The 22,907-nt window shown below is 38.3% G+C and overlaps 1 protein-coding gene across 2 annotated transcripts in view; it reads left to right on the top strand.

The window, feature by feature from the left end:
- Positions 1-22,907, top strand: part of ANKMY1 (ankyrin repeat and MYND domain containing 1) — a 114,128-nt gene that overhangs the window by 4,897 nt on the left and 86,324 nt on the right. For both annotated transcript variants that reach the window (XM_031968009.1, XM_031968008.1), the window contains exons 3-4: positions 1,911-2,094; positions 10,833-10,976. In XM_031968009.1, the coding sequence (XP_031823869.1) occupies positions 1,911-2,094; positions 10,833-10,976 (328 nt within the window). The remainder of the gene's footprint in view (positions 1-1,910; positions 2,095-10,832; positions 10,977-22,907) is intronic.

Genomic DNA, 22,907 nt, shown 5'->3' with positions numbered 1-22,907 from the left:
GGCACCTACAGCAATGAAATCAGCTCCTTAAAGCCTTATTGACATAATTATTGTGCATTAACATAATTAGGGCTGGTAATGGCACAGTGGAAAGGCACTACCTCTGGTACCCAGTCTCTGGGTTCAAATTTTACCTTTATTCTCAGTATGACTTTGGGCAAATCAACTTCTCTGGGCCTCAGTTTGCTCACCTGTGATATGCAGGATTTGGATTATATGATATCCTTTTAAACTTTAGATCTATGATATGATTTTCCAAAGTATCCTGACAAGTACAACTATGAGTGTTTTAATGTTCAGATTCATTTTCCCTCTCCATATAGTGTTAATATTTTTTGGGAAAAAGTTTTCAATTTTCTTCCTCCTCAGCTGCCAAATGATTTCTTTTCCTCAAACCAGCTATTTTGTGCTCATTTTGTATAAATTTTATATTTATTAATATTGATAGATATTTTGGCAATCAGATATAGGCTCTTGGAGGGCAGATATTTTTGTTTTTATCTATTTCTAGTGCCTAACTGTGCCTGGGCAGCTTGGTGCAGTGGATAGAGTTTTGGGCATGGAGTCAGATTCATCTTCCTGAGCTCATGTTTGACTTCAGACACTTACTGGCAAGTCACTTCACCCTGCTTGCCTCAGTTTCCTCATTTGTAAAATGATCTGGAGAAGGAAATGGCAAACCACTCCAGTATCTTTGCCAGGAAATCCCCCAAAGGGATCAAAAAGAATCATACAGGACAGAGAAAAGTGAATGCACATCTACCAAGTTTGGTGCCTCGCACACAGTAGGAACTTAATAATGCTTGCGGGATAAATGAATGAATGGAAAATGTTGGTCAAGGTTTGGAGGAGCCCTGAAAACCCGTGATGCTGGAAAGCTCCAGTGCTATTAACCATTTTGTCGATGAGATCATTTTGGAACAGTTTAGTTGGATGCTAGATTTCTCTATTGGAACTTTTTTCACTAATTGCCTTTTTTCTCAGAGATCATTGATGTTCTCTTAAGTGCTATCCTCCCAGAAAAAGAACTCTGGGAGATGACTAAGAACCATTACATTGAATTCCCAATCCCTATATTTATGCCCACATGCATTTTTGATTTCCTTCACAAGCTAATTGTACAATATTTCAGAGTCTGATTCTTTTTGTACAGCAAAATATCGTTTTGGTCATGTATACTTATTGTGTATCTAATTTATATTTTAATATACTTAACATCTACTGGTCATCCTGCCATCTAGGGGAGGGGGTGGGGGGTAAGAGGTGAAAAAATGGAACAAGAGGTTTGGCAATTGTTAATGCTGTAAAGATACCCATGCATATATCCTGTAAATAAAAGGCTATTAAAAAAAAAAAAAAGTGCTATCCTCGTAGGCAATGATGGTTTAAGGAACTTATTGAGAGATTAACCTTGTCCCAGGTACTTTGGAGTATGTAAAAGACTTAGGGGGCCCTAACATGGCAGAGAAGAATTTTTCCATCTGTGAAGTTCACTCATGTGTAGGGAGGTCAAATCTGTTATCTTGTCCCATTAGGACCATTCTGTAGCCAATCCAGAGTAAATTGGTTTACAGGCTATTTTAGGAGCAGAGATCTAAATGTCTCAGTTCATCTTGACCAGGTCTCACTTTATAGAAGAGGAAACTGAGGTCCCAGGAGCTTAAGTAGGGTGGGATTTGATACCAGGGCTCTTTTTATTGTATCCTCATATTTCCATGACTAAAATACAAGTTAAAAACATTGTTTTGGTGTCCACTGACTTGGATTTTATTGTCTAACTTATATTCAGGGGCTAAATAATATATACAATGCAATGTAGCTGGGAGGGAAATGTTGTGAAGAGAGGAATCAATTGGGGACTGGAGTTGGGTCCTACTCTGATTTCTTAACCTTTCCAATTGTCATACCAGTGACACTACAGCGGATGAGGAAATTGATGACGTGGAGTCCCTGGGACTGGGCGAGCAAGACTTGCAAGACCAAGTCCAACGGGATTATGGCGTGCAGGAATGGCCTGATGGCTCTGTATACAAGGGGGAATTTGGGCTTAACATGAAACTTGGATTTGGAGTATTCGAATGGAACAATGGTGAGGTAAATTATTTAAGTTAAGTTGTTTATGTTTAGTTTATGCCTTTTCTCAGATTAAGAGTTTGCCTCCTATTTATTTTATTTTTTTCCTACATATTTGTTTATTTGCGAGGGAGTTGGGGTTAGTTGACTTGCCCAGAATCACACAGCTAGGAAGTATTTGAACTCAGATCCTCCTGACTCCAGGGCTGGTGTTTATCCTCTGCGCCATCTAGCGGCTCCTTGCCTCCCATTTATTGCCAGTAACTGGTTTTCTATAGAGTTTCAGGGAACAATTTATACTTGTTGACACCAACAAATAGGAAATAATTGTATTTATTGAAAAAGCAAGATACATCCTGGCATCAGACAGCCCCTTTTCTTTATTTTTATTGATCTGATGGGAGAGAGGTGATAACTTTAGAATTGTGTTACTTTCCATTACTTTGATAATTAGATTAAATGTTTTTCTTTTTTTTCTTTTGACATTTTTTCAAATGGCCATTAACAACTTTTCTTCTTTTGAAAATTTTCTCTTCACATATTTTGACTATTTCTCCTTAGGAATCCGGAAATCGCCTTAGCACATTTTAAAACATTTCTTTTTATACTTTGAAGCCAGAACTTTTTGTCCTTTATCATCATAAATATTTTCCCTTTTAATTCATTTGTTGTATAGACTTTTTGTTTCAGTCAATCAAGTACATCCGTTTTCTCCTTAATTAATTTCTTCTATTTCTCTAATTGATAAACATTCTTATTCTTATTCTAATTTCTTCCATTCTTAAAAATATTTATTTTTAAATGTGTGTTAATCACCTGGCTGGAACTCATTGATATACACACAAACACACACATGTATGTATATATATGTTTGTGTGTGTGTGTGTGTATTATATATAGTGTGTGAGATACAGATGGAAATCTAAGTTCCATGATATTATTCTCTCAAGTATATGTATTAAATAATGAATCTTTCCCATGTTTATTTTTAAGCCTCACCAGAAGGAAGCTAGGTGGCATAGTGGAGAGAGCACTAGCCCTGAAGTCAGGAGGACCTAAGTTCAGATCCAGCCTCAGGCATTTGACATACTCTGTGTGATTCTGGGCAAGTCACTTAATCCTGATCATCTCACAAAAAAAACCCAAAACAAATAGATTCACCAGGCAACTTCTTTGTGTGCATTTATTTGGATATTTGCCATCTTTCTTTGATTTTCTGTTTTTGCTTAGCACCAAATAGTTTTGACTATAATTGCTCTGAAATATGTTTTAAGATTTGAGAAGGCAAGTTTACTTCATCAGACACTTTTAGTGAGTTTTTTATATCCTCGACCATATTTGTGGTAACAAGGAACGAGGGGACTGTTCTTGACTGGGGAGTGACTGCAACAAACAGTAAAATGGACTTTTTCAGAGAAAACTTGGGCAGTCCCATATAAACTAAGAATTAAGGGTGGAGAACTCAGAGAATGATTCACATAGTAATAATATTGTCAAGACCAACAATGTTAACTATCTTAAGAACTCATTGCAGAAGAACAATTGCAGAAGATTAATGATAAAGCATGCTATCCACCTCAATGATTAAAACATGTTAGCCACTTCCTAATATAGAGGTGAAGGACTATGGGTACAGAATAAGCCACATATTTTGGATATGACCAATGGAAGAATTTCTTTTGCTTAATGATACACATTTATTACCAAGGTTTTCATTTTCTTTCTTTTCTCCTCCTCTTGGGGGGGGGGGGGCACGGAGAAGATGAAATGGAGAGAAAATAGTTTTTAGGTGTTCAATTGAGTTGGATTTGATATCCTCTTAAGATTCCTTCTACCTCTAAATTTATGACCGTTTGTATTATTAAGGTGCTCAAAAAGGAGAGAGTAGTGAGTGGCTGCAGTATGGCTGCATTACAATGTCTTTTGCTATCTGGGAAATCAGTTACATGGGGAAATCTTAACCAAAAATTGATCTACCACATATCTGACCAATTGGAGAGTCCTTTGGGTTGATAAGCTCAACTTTTCAAATGCAAATGATCTATAAAAGTCTTAAGCTTCTTACCACTTCTAGCCAGTATTAATTTAATCATATAATCAGGGTGAATTACTTTAATCAGATAAATGCTCTCCAGAGAGAAGCAACAATCAAGGAAAGGTGGATTTAATTGGAAAGTCAGTGAAGACTCTTTTTGTTGTTTGCTTGCATTTTGTTTTCTTACTTATTTTCTTTCCTTTATGATCTAATTTTTCTTGTGCAGCAAGAGAATTGTATAAATGTTTATACATATCGGATTTAACATATTTTAACATGTTTAACATATATTGGATTGCTTGCCATCTTGGGGAGGGGGTGGGGGGAAGGAGGAGAAAATCTGAAACACAAAGCTATGCAAGAGTCAATGTTGTCAAATTATCCATGCATATGTTTTGAAAACAAAAAGCTTTGAAAAATTAAAAAAAAAGAAAGAAAAAAAGTCATTGAAGAAGGAGGGAGTAATTTTGTAATATGGTCAAAGGAACTTGGGTGAAAGGTGAAGGTTTTGTATAATGTAGAAGTCAGGTCATGCTGGAGCAGAAATAGGAGAGTTCTAGGAAGAAGGTGGGAAGGGGCCACAGACAATGCCTTGAACCCCGAGACCCGGGACAATTCACATTCCACTTTCATCAAGTCTGGCTTTTGGTGGGAGAACATTAAATTGTAGATGATTGTGTTAAGATTCAGGACTAGCTTGGTAGGCGAAAAAACCTCAATTTCTCCAAAGCTGGCCTAGTTCTTTTGAAATCAATCTTATTGCCTTCAATAGAGAGAAGGCTGAAGTAGGGAAAGGAAAGAGGGGCAAGAATGCAAGCCCTCTTCTCTCTTTCCCTTCCTCACACTTTCTTGTGTGAAGGGAGCCAGTCAATGGTCAGTAAACATTTATTAAGCATGTACTTGAACAATGTGGCTTAGAAGTCAAAGGATATGAGTTCAAATCCAATCTCTGCTGCTTAATACTTTTGTGACTTCAGGCAGGTGACATAAGTAATCTGAGGGGCTCATTTTCATTGTAAAAGGAGGAGCTTCCAGCTGTGATTCTATGATCCCTCCCTCTTGAACACCAGGTGTCTTGCTGTTTGTGAGGATAAAGATGGTTATGACATTCATATTTATTCTTAGCGACCTTATCCTTTACTTCCCGAATAATGTGATGGTCAGGCTATGATCTGAGATGCCGGCTCTTACAAATGTATTGTGTGAGACTCAAATTCTCAGGAACAAGTGGACGCTCCCTGGGGGCTCAGGCTGGCACTGTCCGACTTTGGACTGCCCTCAGTTGTCGGGGCCTTTGGTTTGCTTGACCCCTGGTGGCAGCCCCCTGTGATGGCCACTTAATATAGAGGTCCCTCTGCCAGTCTCATTGTCCCCTCTCCACTCACTGACTCTGTGACGGCCCAACCTCCTCATTTGTAGGAGCTGGAGATTAGGTCCTGAAGACTCTGAAGTCTTCAAGAAAGAACAATAATTCCCACACGTGGATCATGCTGTAAGGTTCCACAGTGTGGTCCTGTGATAATGGCAGTCTTGGAGCCTAAGGGCCTCACCTTTGGTTCAGAGGATCCCCCTGGCTGGCTAAGAGAGTCCCATGTGAGAGAATGCTGGTAAATTGTTTAACATTTAGGATGCTCTCTTGGACTCTCTTTGTCTTTCTCTGTTCCTGTTTCCTTCTATGTCTCTGTTCCTTTTTCTCTCCCTCCTCCCTTTTTCCTTCCTATCATTCCCCCTCTTCTCTGTCTCTGTCTCTCTCTCAAAAAGAACGGGACATACTGTTAACTTTAATCTTCATTATTGCTGCTGTCTTGATCACTCTTTTAAGTCTAGACAACCAATAGACAACAAATCAAGCTTGAAGCCTTTGTGGATTTCTGAGGTGCAAATGCTCACACCGAAAATTGAACCATTTTGCTCTCAGGAGCTGCCTACAGCACTCCCCTGATGCCCATTTTCCCAGTTCAATCCAATAAACCTTTATGAAGACACCCTGCCAGGCACTGGGGGAGACAAAGGCAACAACAAACAAATGCTTCAGTGAACTTCTCTGCAGCTGGGGGAGGGAAGGGGGAAAGGAGATAGGCCCTTCCTCCTCCTTCCCTCTGCTTTCCTTCAGAATAAAGCTTGAGTGCTACTCTTCCAAATGAAATCTTTCCCCGACCCCTACTGATATTTTTCCTGCTAAATTATCTTGTTTTAATTGATTAGTAATATCTATCTATCCATATACACATAAAAGTACATACATATATATGTATAAATACACACATATATAAAATGTATATATATATATGGATGGATATACACACATATATATATTTATATATAGCTATAGGATATCCCAAAAATTGTAATGCAGGTTTAAGTTTTAACTGGGGAACACACACACACAAACACACACACACACACACACACACACACATTGTAATAAGATTTTTGGGATATCCTGTATTTTGTCTCCCTCATTGGAAAGTAAACTCCTTGATGGTGGGGAGTGTTTTGCTTTGGTCTATCTTTCCATAACAAATGTTTTTTTTTTTTTTTAAATTAAAGCTTTTTATTTCCAGAACATATGTATGGATAATTTTTCAACATTAACCCTTGCAAAACCTTCTGTTCCAAAATTTCCCCCCTTCCCCTTGCCCCCCCACTCCCAGATGATAACAAATGCTTTTGGACTGATTGCTATCCACAGAGAGAAGTCGAGTGACCTACAAAAGTACTCCAGGAATATCTGAGAGAAAGATCACTTTGAACTGGGGGGTGGTGAATCAGGGCAGATTTCATGGAGAAGGTGACATTTGAGCTGAGCCTTGAAGACTACTAAGGAAGCTAGAAATAGGATGTAGTTCAGGTGTGGGATCAGAGAATGTGCCAGTGTGTGGGGAGGGAGAGACATGATATGTTAAGTTTGGAGGACAATTACTAGTCCAGTGTGGATGGAAAGTAGAAAGAGTGAGTCAATCAGCATAACTTGGATGTCGTACCTTATTGCCGGCATTATGTTATGGCCCTGGAAACAACGAGACAAAAATGAAGGTCCCTGGGAGACTTGAATCCTAACAGCATGTACCTGGAAGCTGAGCTGCAGATGCTATTTGGGGAGAGGCATTAGCAGCTAAGGGGACCAGGGAGAGCTTCCTGTGGAGATGAGCAGAAAGTATACTTCAAGGAGGAAGGAGGTCGAAGGGGGACAATATGGAGATAGGATATGGAATACTGTATGAGAAAAAGCAGGGAGGCCACTGTGGCTGGACTAGAGAGAGTATGCTTGGGGGAATAATGTGTGAGGAGCTAGGAAGGAAAGGTTGACTAGAGCCAGATTTTCAGTGTTACAGGATTTGACCATAGAAACAATAGGGAGCCACGGAAGCTTATGGTGGTGATGAGAGTGTGGGCAGATTTGTACTTTTTAAAAGGGATGGATCGAAGAAGGAAATGAATGGGAACAGGGAGGCCACTTAGGACAATATTGCAATCAGGAGTCTAGGTGGGTGGGAGAAGGCCTTAACCAGAATGGTGGCTTTGTGGGTGGAGAGAGGGGACATGTATGAGAGGTGCTAGGGAAGGACCAATAAGGTTTGGCGAGCACTTCATTAGAAAAGGGAGAGGAGAGGAAGAACTGAGGAGGATTCTAAGGTTTTGGAGCTGATGAGTGGAAGGATGGTGGTGGCCCAACAGAACGGGAAGGCAAGAAAAGCAATGGGTTTTGGAACACAGGTGATGAATTCTGGTTTGCCCATGTTGAATTTGAGATGCCTATGGAACAGCCAGTAAAAATGACAATAGTCAGTGGGCGACTAGGAGAAAGTGGAAGGTTGGCTGCTTCATAAATCTGGAAATCCTCTGCATCAGGGATGATGATTAAACCCATGGGAGCTGATGAGATCATTGAGCATATGAGGAGAAAAGAGACAAGGAAAGGCCTGGGACTGAGATTTGGGGATATGCTGCCAGCCACTGGGAAAATGGTGGTCGTTTCTGCTTAACTGGAGGTTTTGTGTGCGTGTTGTAAGTAAAGGCAGAGTGAGGGGCAAGGAGCCATAAGCAGAAAGGGCTGTGATGCTGAAGAAAAGGCATCAATAAAATTTAACTCCACATTTCCCCAACTCCAAGAAAAGGATGATGTTCAAACTATGTCTGATATATTTATTATATTTCACATCCCATTTTCAGTACCTCACTCTCATGGGTAGTGATGGTGGGAGAGTGACCTGAAGAGATGGATCAGAATGTTGAAGCCATTTCATTTCAATTAATTAATCAACAAGCATTGGTTAAGCAATGTGTTAGACATTGGGCTTGGCTCTGGGGAAACAGAAAAAAATGAAGCAAATCTTATTTTTAAGGGTCTTATATTCTAATGGAAGAGTCAACATGGACACACAGGAAAATAGAATCAATATGAAGAAAATAAATGCAAATAGACGTAAGATAGTTGGGAAGGAGGACATTAGTACTGATGAGATCTGGAAGGGCTTGGGAAGAAGGGGTCTTAAGCTGTGTTTTGTAAAGGGAGAGAGGATTTCTAGGAGGAGTTGAGAGGGAGAGCATTTCAGGGAATGTGTTAAGGGAAGAATGGAGATTTAGTATGGAAAATAACAGGGATGGATGGTGATGGGAGGGGTTGGACTATCTATTTTCTATCCTCTATCATCTCTCTCTTTGTCCCTTCTTTCTTTCCTTCCTGCCTGCCTGCCTTCCTTCCTTCCTTCCTTCCGTTCTTCATTCTTGTCCGAATATGTATACATACACACATACTTATATACAAACTATATATAGCATATATATGTCCTAATTACATATAATGCATATCATACATATTATGGAGATATGACATTATTGCTATTTAAAAATATTTGAAGGGTTATTATTTGGAAGAGGGAGAAGACTGATCATTGCTCTTCAGAAAAACTAGGACAAATGGATAGAAGTTTAGTAGGAAAGCAGATTTTGTATTTCCCTAAGAAGAAATTTTCTTTTTGTGTGTGTTTATTTATTTAATATCTTCCCCAGTTACACTAAAAATTAAAAATTTCTTTTTATATTTGTTTTCAAAATCTTTGAGTTCTAGTTTCTCTCCCTTATCCTCACTCACAATTAAGAAACTACATGTGAAATTATGCAAAACATTTCTATAAAAGTAAAAAAATCTCATAGGTTTACCACCCTATTAAAAATAAAAACCTTCCAGAAAAATTAAGTTAAAAGGGGGGGGGGGTGAGGAGAGAAAGAGAAGGGAGAGAGCGAGAGTGAGAGAGAGTGCTTCAAACTAAAGGTTTGACCAAGGTATTAGGGGGCTTTCTTCAACATCCCCAGTGCTTGGCATATAATAGGTGCTTAATAAATGCTAGCTGAATTGACTTGCCTTTGTATGACTTGACAATGCCTGCATACCAATGTAGAATGCACACTTGTTCATTTTTCCTAGCTCTTTGCTATATGATTGGGCTGCCATCTTTGCCAGTCATACATCTGATCTCTGAGGAAGACAAAAATAGCAAATGGTCACTGTTCCCCAAATGTCAGGATATGAACAGGTAATTTTCTAAAGAAGGAAGGCAAACTATCAACAGTCACATGAAAGGTTTAGGTAGTGACCTGAGATGGAGAAATGCAGATTAAAACAACTCTGGGCTTTTGCCTCATTCCCAGATTGGCCAAACGCTAAAAATTTTAAATGTTGGAGAGGGAGCGATAAGATAGGCAGCCTGATGGAATCTGGTTGGAATGGAATTAGTCCAACTATTCTGAAAAACCAATTTGGCGTCTATTTAAAAAGTAACTAAACTATACATATGTTCACTAACTTGATGAAATTTTTGATGTCTTTTCTTCTTACATCTCCGACATTTTCTCAGTATCTCTGGAACTTTAACCTCTGCAAAGGATTGAGGGAGAGAAGGAGGTATTCTCTCCTGTCTATTCTTTGGGACCAGACCTATTTAAAATTTTGCCCCATTTATTTGTGAAGCTTTTGTTGTGGTTATTCTTTCCATTCACATAGCTGTATTGTTTTCCTGGTTTGGTTCTTCTCACTTCCCTCTGCATCAGTTCATGGAAGTCTTTCTGTGGTTCTCTGTGTTCATCACATTTGTCATTTCTTCCTGCCACATTTCAGCATATTTGTGAGCCACAGTTCGCTTGGCCATTTCCTAATCAATGGGCATCCTCTTTGTTCCCAGTTCTTTGCTATCACAACTTGTGCTGCTTACCCTAAATATTTAGGTATGAATGAGGACTTGCTTCACATCAGTGACCTCACTGGGGGTGCATGTGTAGGAGTGTAACCTCAGAGCCAGAGAATTCTGGTCATTTTATTTGCATAATCCCAAATTCATTTCCAAAATGGTTGTATTGATTGTGGTATTATTTAGAATAGTTGTGCTACTATCTCAACATCAAAATACTCTTGGAAAGGTTTAAATTATTCCCCCACTTCAAATTTAGAGTGTTTGCATTAAAATATGGAAATATTTTTGAAAAATCATAAAGAACAGAATCAGAGATTTAGAATTGCAGGGAGCTTTTAGGTTCATCAAATTCAACTCCCTCCTTTTACCTGTGGGGAAACTGAGGCTCCCCAAAGTGAAATGACTTGCTCAGTGTCACACGTTAAATATGTGTCTGAGATGGTTTTAGAATCCTGATCTTCTTGACTCTGAGTTCAGTCCTCATGGGAATAATTTATTTTTCCTTCCCTTTCTTCCACTTTTTTCTCTTCCAGACATACAAAGGACAATTTTATAAGGATCATCGTCATGGCAAAGGTACCTATACTTGGCCTGATGGTTGTACTTTCACAGGGACGTTTTATATGAGTCACAGAGAAGGATATGGCACCATGTACTTAAAAAACAGAGTATTTCAGGTGAGTAGAAATAACAATAGTTTATAAGAATTTAATTAAAGGAAAAATGATATCTGGGATCTAAGAAAGTTTAGAGCTTCCTCAATATTAAATGTCTGGTAAAGACAAGGGATTATTTACATTCTTTTAAAATGACTAATTATTAAGGCCATCATGGATCCTGATTCTCAGTTTAACAGAGGTGCTGGAGTATGGCAGTGGGATTGCTTCTAGGCACTCAGAGATTTGACCCTGAATGTCTTCTGGGCAAGCCTCACCTTGGGAAGAAGGCCCTGGAACAGGTAAGGAGCATGAATCCAGGCCTATCCCCCAGAGATCTAGTTCTTCCCTCCAAGCTGATTCTCCATCTCTTACAAATTGTGAATCAGAGGCAATGAGATCCCCTCCTGAACAATAGTTCTTGATGTATGGTTTGGGAATCCTTGGGAGTTTTAAGACCTTTTCAGAAGATTCTTAAGGCCAAAATTATTTTTATAATAATACTAAGATGTTTTAATTAAAAACAATACTTTATTTTCTCCAGCTATATGTACATTTTTTTTAACATTAAAAATAGTTTTGAGTTCCAAATTCTATTTCTCTTTCCTTTACCCCATCCCTGAGTTGGTAAGCAGTCTGATATAGCTTATACATGTACAACCTTAAAACTTTTCCATATTAGTTATTTTGTGCCAGAAGAAAAGAAAAAGGAAAGAAAGTGAATATGTGTTCAGACATAAAATGTTTTAATTTTAAATATTATAAGTATTGACAACTATAACACACAAAAACTAGTGCTGTTGGGGGGGATCTGCAACAATTTTTAAGGACATAAAGGTTTTGTGAGATTAAAAAAAAAAAGGATGAGAACTGTTGCTTTAGAGCAGGACTTCTTAAGCTTTTTCCACTCATGACTCCTTTTTGCCTAAGAAATGTTTATGTAACCCTGGGGTGAGAAGTATATAAAATAGGTATACAAATCAAACATTTGTTGATAATAAATCATCATTTTGTGACCCCAAGACTTACTTACAAGACCCTATATAGGGTCTTAAACCATAGTTTAAGAAGCTGGGCTGTAGAAAATGGAGGGCCTTATTAGCTGAACGGCCTCAATGCTGTGGGTAATAATCCAATTCAATCCAATCAATCAACAATTATTATTTTTTTAAATAATAAAATATTATTTATTATTATAACAATGCATACTATGTTTCAGATACTATGCTGAGGGCTGGGAGTACAAAGAAGAAACAAAATTACTTCCATAGGCAAAGGACTGTGAAATTTCATTAGTTAATTTTATTAACTAACTTGTATTTATTTTTTATTTATTCTGAAGATATTAATTCTCTATTTATATGTACATGCTGTCCCTTCTGATTAGGATGCAGATTTCTTGAAGAAGAGATTCTTTCCTTTTTGTCTTTGCATCTCCAGCACCCAGAGCCATGTCTGGCATATTAAGTTGCTTATTAAATGCCCTTTCACTTATTCATTTGTCCACTCATTATTTCACTCACAGTGCTTAATAAATGCATATTGATTGATTGATTGGGCTCAACACTGCAGCTCTAGAACCCCAGAAGTCAATTTATTTAAAAAAGCCATTTGATGCAGAAGAAAGATCAGGGAATTTGCAGTTAGTAATCCTATTTCCAAGAGAGTACCACCTGCACTAACCAGCTGTGTGATCACAAGCCCATCCTTTAATCTTACAGAGCCCATTTCTTAAAACTTATGCTCCCCTACCCTAGAGACTAGTGAAGAATATGCTTTGCAAACCATAAAGTGCTATAGAAATGTGTAATTATTATTCAGGTTTGAGCAGGCTCCAGAAAAGTGGCTCGGGCTCTTCCAAATCCCACAAGACTGATTTGTACCAGAAAGCCAAGTTAATAATTTATACTGAAAACTTTAACTGCCAAGTGTGCATATATTTCCGTGTTAGTCAGGGCATCCTCTTCCCAATGGGAAACCAAATAAGGATGAAAAGGCTTCTGGGTGGGCATATGGAATAAGAGTGAGGAAGATGTTATATGTGAGATTGTCCACGTAGACCAGGTGTTCAAAGAACTTTGGGATGGGAAGAGAAGTCAGAAATTATCTGTGGTGTTAAATTCCTACTTGAAAAGGGACGCCCACCTCCATTGTCTCTGACAAGTGATTATTCAACCTTCTACTTGAATCCCTCCAGTGATAGGGGAGCTCATCATACCTGTAGGCAGCTAGTTGTACCTTTGGCACCCTCCATATATATTTTTTTCTTTACAAGTTCTCCCTTTTGACTCAAGGGCTGGTCTCATGGACCAAATAAAACAGGTCTAAAACCCCTTTTTTATGCCATCCATCTCCCCCAAATCTCTACTTTGGGCTAAACATTCGTATTTCCTTCACTTGATATGAAAGAGTTTTGATTTTTTCTTTTTTAATCATTTTTCCTTTTTTAAAAATTATACTCTGAGTAATAAACATGAACATTTTACATAAAAAGGATTGAGTAGGAATCCCTCAATTTCTGTTACACATAGTTTTAAAAAGCATGTGTTTAAATGAATGTGCTAATATTATTCTTTTTGGGTCCCCTTCCTGAACTGCCTTCTATGTATTTTTCAATAACCGATTGATGTGCAAAATCTCCATGATTTGATTGCTTTCACTCTCTTGAATGTCTTCTTCTAAATATTTAGTCATCATCCTTCCCAAAATGAGACTCCCAGAACAGACCATGTCTTCTAGGTGGGATATGGTTAGTATTTGGAATCCAACCATATCTTTGGGAAGCTCTAAGGTCTTGTCTCAATTTTCACTTTTCTTGACCTCCCTCTTACACTTTCCCCTGGGAACTCTTGCCTCTCTGGCTTTTCATGACATTGTTCTGTCCTGGCTTTCCCTTGCTTGTCTGACGGTACCTTCTCAATCTACTTTGCTGATTCTTCACCCATATTTTACCCCTGTGCTGGGCCTTCGCTTCTCTTGGAACACTCTGTTTTTTGAGTGACCCCATTCATTCCCACAGGCGCAGTTATTATCTCCATGAGGACACTTTTCAGATCTTTTTATCCACCCCTTGTCTCTTCAGCTTCAGTGCTGAATCACCTGTTGGGCCTTTCAAAGTGGATGTCCCATAGGTATTTCAGACTCAATATTTTAAAATACAATTCAAGTCTTCCCATCCTCCCGATTTTCCTATTTCTGTTGAGACCTTTGTATTCCTCAGGTGCACAATAATCCTTAACTCCTCACTCTCCCCCACATATTGAGTCAGTTGCCAAATCTTGTATTTTTTACCTTTACAACATCTCTCCCATATTGTCCCCTTCTCTATTGACATAGCCACTAACCTAGTTTATGCCTTTGCTGGTTCTTCCTTGATTATAATGATCTTTTTATTGGTTTCCTTGTCTCAAGTTCCCCCATTCCCATCCTTTGCACAGTTTTCCTAAAGCATAGGTCGAACCTCCCTATTCATTAAATTCCAATGACTATTCTTATCTCTAAAATCTAGCATAAGCTTGTAGTGCCAGAGAAACTGAGGCAAGATAGAGATTAGAAAGTTTTTCATATTTTATTAGAGGAAGAGTTTGGACTGGGGGTAAAATAAGATCCATGTTGACCCCAGCTGGCTGAATCGGACTCTTGTCTCAAAGCATTCATCAAGGAGTGAGGGATTCCAGAGACTCTTATAGGCTCCAGCAATCGGGGAAACAAAGGCACGGTGGGGGTAGAGCACTGGTGAGCGGGAGTTCCAGACAAGGACCATAAATTCAGTTCTGATAGGTTGGGGGGCGGGGTAAGGAGCAAGGATCATAAATTCTGATAAGTTGAGAGTCTAGGAGCCACTAAGTCTGGTTCGGAAGGTCCCATCTTAGTATCTGACATAAGCCATCTGCAGTTTTATGACTTTTTGGAATGCTAGTGGTCAGGGCTCCCATCCATCTCATTTCTAATGTCCAGGAAGGGGGGTTGCCAGCAGGGAAACTGAGGTAGAATAATTCAGGGAGACTGAAGCAGAACAATTTAAGGAAACTGAGGCAGAACAAGTCAGGGAAATTAATGCAGGGAAACAGGCATAATAAGCTCTTTCATTTGACTTTTTTTTTTTTAGAGGTAATTGGGTGAAGTGACTTATGCAGGGTTATACAGCTAGTAAGTATCTGAGTTCAGATTTGAACTCGGGTCCTTTTGATTCTCTTCCATTGCACCACCTAGCTGACCCTCCTTTTGACCTCCAATGGCTTTTATAACTTGACCTTGATCCACCTTTCCAACCTTATTAGACATCCCTCCTTTTTCTGTACTTTGGTCCAATGAGTCTTTTCCTCATATGCAAATCTCCATTTCTCCCTCCAAATCCTTGGACTGGCTATCTTTTATCTTGGAAGTGTTGTTTCTCTTAACTTCTGCTTCTTCAGATCTATTAATTCTTTCAAAACTTATCTTAAGTACTTCCTTCTACCTGTATTCTTTCCTAATCCCCTAGCTATTAATGATTTACCTCCCCCACCTTGAAATAATCTCAGAATTATTTTAAATATCTTCCAAATATTCTTATTTCCATATATGTTATCTCACCCTAAAGTACTTGAGGTTAGGGACTTTTAAAGCATAGTGCTTAAAACTCAGTAGGTACTTTTTGGTACTTTGAATTTCAGAAGAGTATAAACACCTTGAAGGAGAATCCATTCCTTTTTTCACAGCTATTATGTTCCCAGTGTCCATTTACCTAGTAAGTGTTTTAAAAATGCTTGTTGAATTGAAGTCACTAATCTTGGACTGAATTTGTATTTTTCCAAAATTTCATTATTTCACTATCTTCCAAAATCTGTTTGCAAGTTAGAGATCTTATTGTTGTTCGGTGTTTTTGAACTTGCCTCATTGCATTAGAATTATTTTTGAGATCCCTGAAGAAAAGACAAAATTAGCTTATTGTGCACGAGGTCTGAGTCTCTACCTACCTACCTGCTCCTTGTTGGAAACATCTAGGCTGAGAAGGTCCAGGTTGGCTTCTCTCACAGTCCTTGGAAAAGATCACTGTCTAGAAAACCTTTCCCTTAGTTGTGCCAGGTTTTTAGCCCCTTCAGTCAGTTATAGAAGTTTAAATGGGAATTGGAGCTTACAATGTCACACTTTGCCAGCTGGGAAAGGATTCTATGGGTTCTGGGAAAGGTGGTGGAAATGCTGAAGAACAACCCGTGTTAGAGGCAGTAAAAGGAAATCTGTGACATTAAGGATCCTTGCCATTTTATTCAAAAAATTATAGCTTCCAAAGACCTGAAAATGTCTATCTTTGTTATAATTGGAATTGTGAGGTGAAAGGCTTCTAATTGGGTTTAATTCTTTAAGTGGTCTCTTTGATGACTTCATTTTATTTTTCTATATTTATATGCCTCTATTTGCAGTTTTGAGGTAATTTTAATCATGTAGAATTGTAATGTAATTTATTTGTGTCAAAGATTCCTTTCACAATAATGTTTTTAAATACATTAAATTAAAAATATAGGATTCCAAAAGAAACCAACTGTATTGTATCCAACTATATTGAAATATAGTCATAAAAATATAAAAAAATCAAATTCATGGATTAGGAGTCTTTTTGGAACAAGCTTTTTGTTGTTGTTGTGCCCAACTTTTTGCAGGTCCGTTTGGGGTTTTCTTGACAAAGACATTGGAGTGGTTTACTGTTTTATTCACCATCTCATTTTAGAGATGAGGAAACTGAGGCAAATGTGGTAAGATGACTTGTCATTTAACATTCAATAAGTGTCTGCGGTCAGATTTGAACTCAGGAAATCGGGTTTTCTGGCCAGTGCTCTATGTACTTTGGTGCTACCTAGCTGCCCAGAACAAATAGTCCCTAATATATGGGACTAGACAATATATAATGCCAGAAAAGCTGAGGCAAGATAGAGATTAGAGAGTTTTTATTATTTTATTAGAGGCACCAGGTGGAGAGTTTTGAATGGGGTGGAGTGTTTGACTCCAGTAGGCCAGATTGGACTCTTGTCTCAAAAGTATCCAGCAGGGAGCAAGGGACTCCAGAGACTCTTATAGGGCTCTAGTGATCAGGGGAACAAAGGTAGGGTGGGTTTGAGCACTGGTGAGTGGGAACTTCCAGGAAAAGACCATAAATTTGGTTCTGACAGGTTGGGAGTATGAAAGGAACATAAATTGTGATAAGTTGGCAGGCTAGGAGCCACTAAGTCTGAGATAGGAGATATGCCCTTTAGATAAACCTTCTGCATTTTATGACTCCTTGGAATGCTAGTGGTCAGGATTCCCAGCCCTAATTATTTCTGTCCTAATGGCCAGGAAGGGGGGAGTTGCCACCAGGGAGACTGAGGCAGAACAATTCAGGGAAACTGAGGCAGAACAATTCAAGGAAACTGTGGCATAACAAATAGACTTGGAAATTGCTTTAATTTCCTACTAAGATCAAAGGAAAGTAATCATATGCAGGCCATAAGGTGAAGTTAAAGAATGACTTGCCTCTGTGTTAAAAATGTTTTTTTGTTTTTCTGTTGAAAAAAAAAAAAAGATTTTTATTTACTCCGTTCTCGCCATATCCCTTTGCAACATTTAAATTTCTCTCCTCCTTTCTAGTTATCAGAATGTTAAGACAGTATTTCTTTGTTGTTCTTTTAATTACATAAGCTTGAAAGTTTTAGCAAGTTCAACTACAGTGTATGATTGATTCCAGAACCTAATTTTTCTCAGTCACAAGTAGAGCTTTACAATCTCCCATGGTTCTTCCATCCTGCAGCTTTCAATAGGATACTGTGTGGGCAGATTTGGCTCATCCAAGCCATGTTATGTTAGAAACTGAGAAGAAGCTCTCAAAATACCGGATTCATTCAAACAAATGTTTAATAAGAATTCTTATATATGTAGACACTGTGCTAGGTGCTGGGGCAGATAATCAACATATGCTATATAATGTGAGCTATGTCTCCTTCTTTAGTTCTGAACTAGCTGTGGGTTCTGATTTCTTGGTCTGCGGATACAAGGAACGGGTATAGACTCCAGACAGCACAGGCATACAAAGCAGAGAGAACTGTCAATCATTTTTAAATCATGCTCTGTTTATTTACTCTCTTTTCCTTCTTGTGGGTAGGACTCTTCTTTCACCCCATTAGAGGCCTGACCTTACCTTTTAAGCATAGCATGGGCTTTCAGGGAAAAGGAAAGAAAACGACTACTGTTTTACTCACTCATCCACTTTCATAGCTCCTTGTGTCAATAGTCCTCAGTCCTGAGGATTGTTCCTTTCATTTCTCAAATCAAGCTGTCATCTCTCTTCATGCTTTGCTCCTGAAATACTCCATTCAAGAATATTATTTTTCCAGGGGTACTTTGGATTTTGTAGAAATATACTCCATATTTTAAATTTCTTTTTTCCCTTCTTGGTTTACTCTCTCTCTAACCAATCTCCCACATGTATTCAGACAAATATAATGGAAATAAACAAAATAAATGCACTTTTTATGCTGTTCCCCAGAGCCCATCAAAAACCTCAAACATTTCTTTAAAAAGTGGTAATAACTCTAAATTCATATGCTTAGGTTATATCCAGAAAAAGGGAAGAGGGAGAAGAAGCTGTGATAAGCAATCTTGGATGGGAGAAGATAGAGAGAATATTTGGTCAGAGAAGTGATGGGAAATGTCCTCTGTCCTGGGAAACATATCTGTATTGTCATTCTCACCATCACTATCACATGGTCTCAGGGGTAGCCATCCGTGGCAGGGTCAGAGCTCTCCCAAGTCTAATATCTGCTGTCTTTGCCACTTGGCAAGGATTCTAAGCTTGATCAGGAGGAAGCTGCAACTCTTGCTATGAACTCACTCTTTGAGTTTGTAAAGTCTTGCCTCTCTTTGGTCCCATCTTTTTTTTTTTTTTTTTTTTTTTTAATATTTTCATTTTTTTTTTTTTTACTTCTCCAAGTCTCTTAAGTCTCGAGCTCAAGATAAAAACTATCCTAGGGGAGGTTGAAAAGGAGGACACTGGGAAATGTCTGCTCAAACCTATTTTCTTTGTCCTTAACTCTTTGCCCATGTCTGCTAGAAATATGGCCAAACCAGCCTTTTTTCCTTTTTTAAACATAGGTATAGAGGATGGCCTTTTCAAATACTCAGACTGGCAGATGTTGAGTCTACTTGTCTGGAAAGTAGAGAATGTGAAGAATAATAAAGTGAATATTATTGGGTTGAAGCCAGATCGGGGTCTAAGGTAAATAGCTGATGGACCCCTAGCAAATTACTTTACCTCAAGTTGGATTTGATGGCTTCTAAGATCCCATTTCCATCCATCTTTAATCTATTATCTTATGATTCTATGTTACTCTGGACTTAAGCTTCTTCATCTGTAGAACTGGGATATAGATTGGGTTCAAAGGTCCCTAACTCTAAATCCTAAGAACACTGCATTTTATCCTAGAGATAATAGGGAAATACTGATATTTTTGGAGCTGGAGAGTAATGTGATTAACTTCCATCTTAAGACTATTACTAATGCAGGACTTATGTAACTGTAATTGAAAGCAATCAGATTTTGTGAATTGCTTGAAAATTTGGGGCCTGGAATAAAGTGAAAAGGTTATTAACAAATTGACAACCGACAAGCCTAGAGAAGTAGGAACATCATGACTTTTCTACCAGATAGTGGGCAATTTTCTTTGTACAGAGAGCAGATACATTTGGAGTCAATTATCAGATAATATGATTGAGTTGTGATTTCAGTGTCTCTTGAGATGTGAAATGCCTACAGATGATAATTTTCTGTTCCAAAGAGGATTTTTTTTTTTAGTATTACTAGAGAAAGAGGATTTCATAAATATGTCTTCAGATTGCTAGGATCCTATTTTGAATTTTCACACTTAATCTGTTTTCTTTCTATGATATTACCTCATTTCCTAATGTCCTCTGTTCTGCTCCCTATAGAATGACATCCCTTATAATAAAGAGTTAAAAAGAAAAAGAAAAAAAGTTTGAGCAAAACTAACCCAGCATATCAAACAAGGCTGACTATATATGCTATGTCTCTCATCATCGGGACACTTCTGTAAATAATAATAACAATTAACATCGTAATATATCAATATGTAATATAATAATAGCTAGCTTTTGTATAATGCTTTAAGATTTGCAAAGTGCTTTACAAATATGATCTCATTTGATCCTCACAACAACCCAGGGAAGTACATGCTTTTTTTTTAATCCCCATTTCACAAATTGGGAAACTGAGGAAGGCAGTTTAAATGACTTGCTCAGAGTCATACAGCTAGTTGCTGAGGGTGGATTTGAATTTTCAGGTCTTCTAGGATTGTGCAATCTCTTATCTTATTGTGGAGAGTCATTAATTTGTCTATTTTATGAAAAGATTGGGTTGATCTGGATCATTTTTCAGGAAGTTTGAATTTGCATGATATATATATATATATATTTTATGATTAGATTAAAAGACTTCAGATTTTAGCATCAAAAGAGGGCAATAATAAGGGTAAAGTATTTGTTTTAATATGTAACATCAAGTACAGTAATTGATCTCTTAGGCATAGTGTCTCACCCACATTATTACTTAAAATATCTTCCTCATTTCAGTACCATTGACTTCTAAGTGATGTTGCAAATTGCAGCTATAACTTTTTGTATTAATGCAAATGGTTTCTGAGCCTGATTATTCACAGTTGCGGCATTAATATTATGACTAATAGTCCCATTTCCAACAGTAACCATTATTCTGCTTTTCTAAGGCTCTCAGATTATGGGTAGGCTGTAAAAATAAACCAAAAAGCTTATTTGTAAGCTTAGAATATGTTTTCCCAAAGAAACAACATAATCCTTGGCAGTTAGGTCATGGACTAGCTTGTAAGAGATGCTTAGAGCAAAGGTAATCAAAGCAGTTAAGACTATGATGAAAACTATTCTCACTGTATAGTTGTCAAAGGGAAAGGAAAAGAAGAGAAGCATTATTAAACACCTACTATGTGTTCAGGCAATTGTACTATGTGCTTTAGTTAAATATTCAGTCAACAAGCATCTGTTAAGCATATACTATATTCCAGGCACTGTGCTAAGTATTTTAGCTAATCATTCAGTCAGTAAGCATCTATTAGTCACCTACTATATTCCAGGCACTGGTGTAAGCATTGGGAATACAAAAAAAGACAATAAACAATTTGCTGTTGTTCCGGCATCTTAGTCATGTTTGACTGACCCCATTTGGGGTTTTCTTGGCACAGACACTGGAATGCTTTTCTCCATTTCTTTCTCCAGCTCATTTTACAGATGAGGAAACTGAAGCAAGCAGGGTTTAAATGATTTGCCTAGATCACATAGCTAATAAGTATAAGAGGCTGAATTTGAACTCAGAACTCAACTCCAGGCCCAGATCTCTGTTCCTTGTTCTCCCTTAGGACTTCAGTAGAGAGAATAGTTCTGGCATTGGAGCACCTAGATTCAAATCTCACTTTTGATGCTTCTCACCTGAGTGACTTGATCAAGTCACTTTCCTCTGTGGGCCTCAGTTTCCTCATCTAGAAAACAATGGGTTTGGACGAGGTGAACTCTGAGGTCCCCATGATCTAGAATAAAGCTGCTTAAATTTTTTCCACTTGACCTCTTTTTGCCTAAGAAATTTTTTTTTTGTGATCCTGGGTATTGAGGAATATAAAATAAATATACAAATCAAATATTTGCTGGTGATAAATCTTAATTTCATGACCCCCACATTCAATTACAAGACCCCACATGGGGTCACAAACTACAGTTTTAATAAGCAAGGTAAGCCGTCTCTTATGCATAATCAGGTTCCTCTGGATAAATATTTGGATTCCTGGTTGCCAAACTCCTGTCCCCCCCCTGCATTGTCTAGCCTAGAGCCTGAGGGGAGAGGGAGAAAGAGAGGAGGATGCAGGAGAAAGAACATTGTTTTTGCTACTGAGGACCTGGTTCAAATGCTGATTTTGTCATTTTCTTTGTGACTTTTTGGACAAATCATTTCTCTTCTGTGTGCCTCAGTTTCCTCATCTGTAAAGTGGAGGTGCTGGACTAAATGGCCTCTGATGTTCCTCCTAGCTCTGGATTTATGCTCTTCTGCTGGTAGGAATCCATATCCCCAGTTCTTATACACTGTCAAGGACAGGTCTGGAGAACCTGAAATGTGGAAGCAGTTTTTGTGGGATGGTTGCCTGGCAACCCCTAACTTAAAATGACCACTCAGAGATCTCTCAAAGTGAAGATCAGAAGCTTTATTAGAATCTCATGAGAAGCAGGCAGTCCACTCACTGGGGTCTCAGAGAGAGGAGGCCAATTTTACAGAGGCTGAGATGATTTAAATGCTCAAGAAAAAACATTACAGAAATGGTTGGCCCACCCATCTCCTGTTAATCCTTCTAAAATCACTGGCAAAAGCGACCTTTATTCCTTTATTTGTCTTTGGAATATAGGTGGGCTTTTGTGGCACTAGGGTCTTGGTTAAACAATACTTGTTTCAAGAAAAAAGAGTCTGTTCTGTGTTGTGTTCTACTTTCTAGAGCCCCCAAGCTGGGGTGACAAAACATATTGTACTTTCTAGAGCCTCCATGCTGGGATGATTAAAATATCCTGCATTCCAGAGCCCCCAAGTTGGGTGACAAAATGTACTGTGCTTTCTAGAGTCCCCATACCGGGGTGATTAAAACATACCATCTTTGTGAGAAGTGATGAGGGGGACTCCTAAGGATGGTAGAAAAATGGAGTCCCTTTATTACAAGTTCTTTTCCCCTTTTATACCCTCATACCCTTAAGTAACAAAAACACTGTGCCCAGTATATACTGTGCATGTGGGACCACATAAACAACTTGCTATTGTGTGTAGATGTCTCTTTGCCACCTAGTATCACTCTGCTTCAATCACAACACAGGTTGTCACCAACCCCTGACTTCTCAGGAAGGCCCAGAGCCCTTAGGGGTAAT

Source organism: Sarcophilus harrisii, chromosome 4, assembly GCF_902635505.1.
Source record: "Sarcophilus harrisii chromosome 4, mSarHar1.11, whole genome shotgun sequence".
Taxonomy (NCBI): Eukaryota; Metazoa; Chordata; class Mammalia; order Dasyuromorphia; family Dasyuridae; genus Sarcophilus; species Sarcophilus harrisii.
Note: the sequence above shows the minus strand (reverse complement) of the source record. Positions and strands in the feature narration are given on the sequence as shown.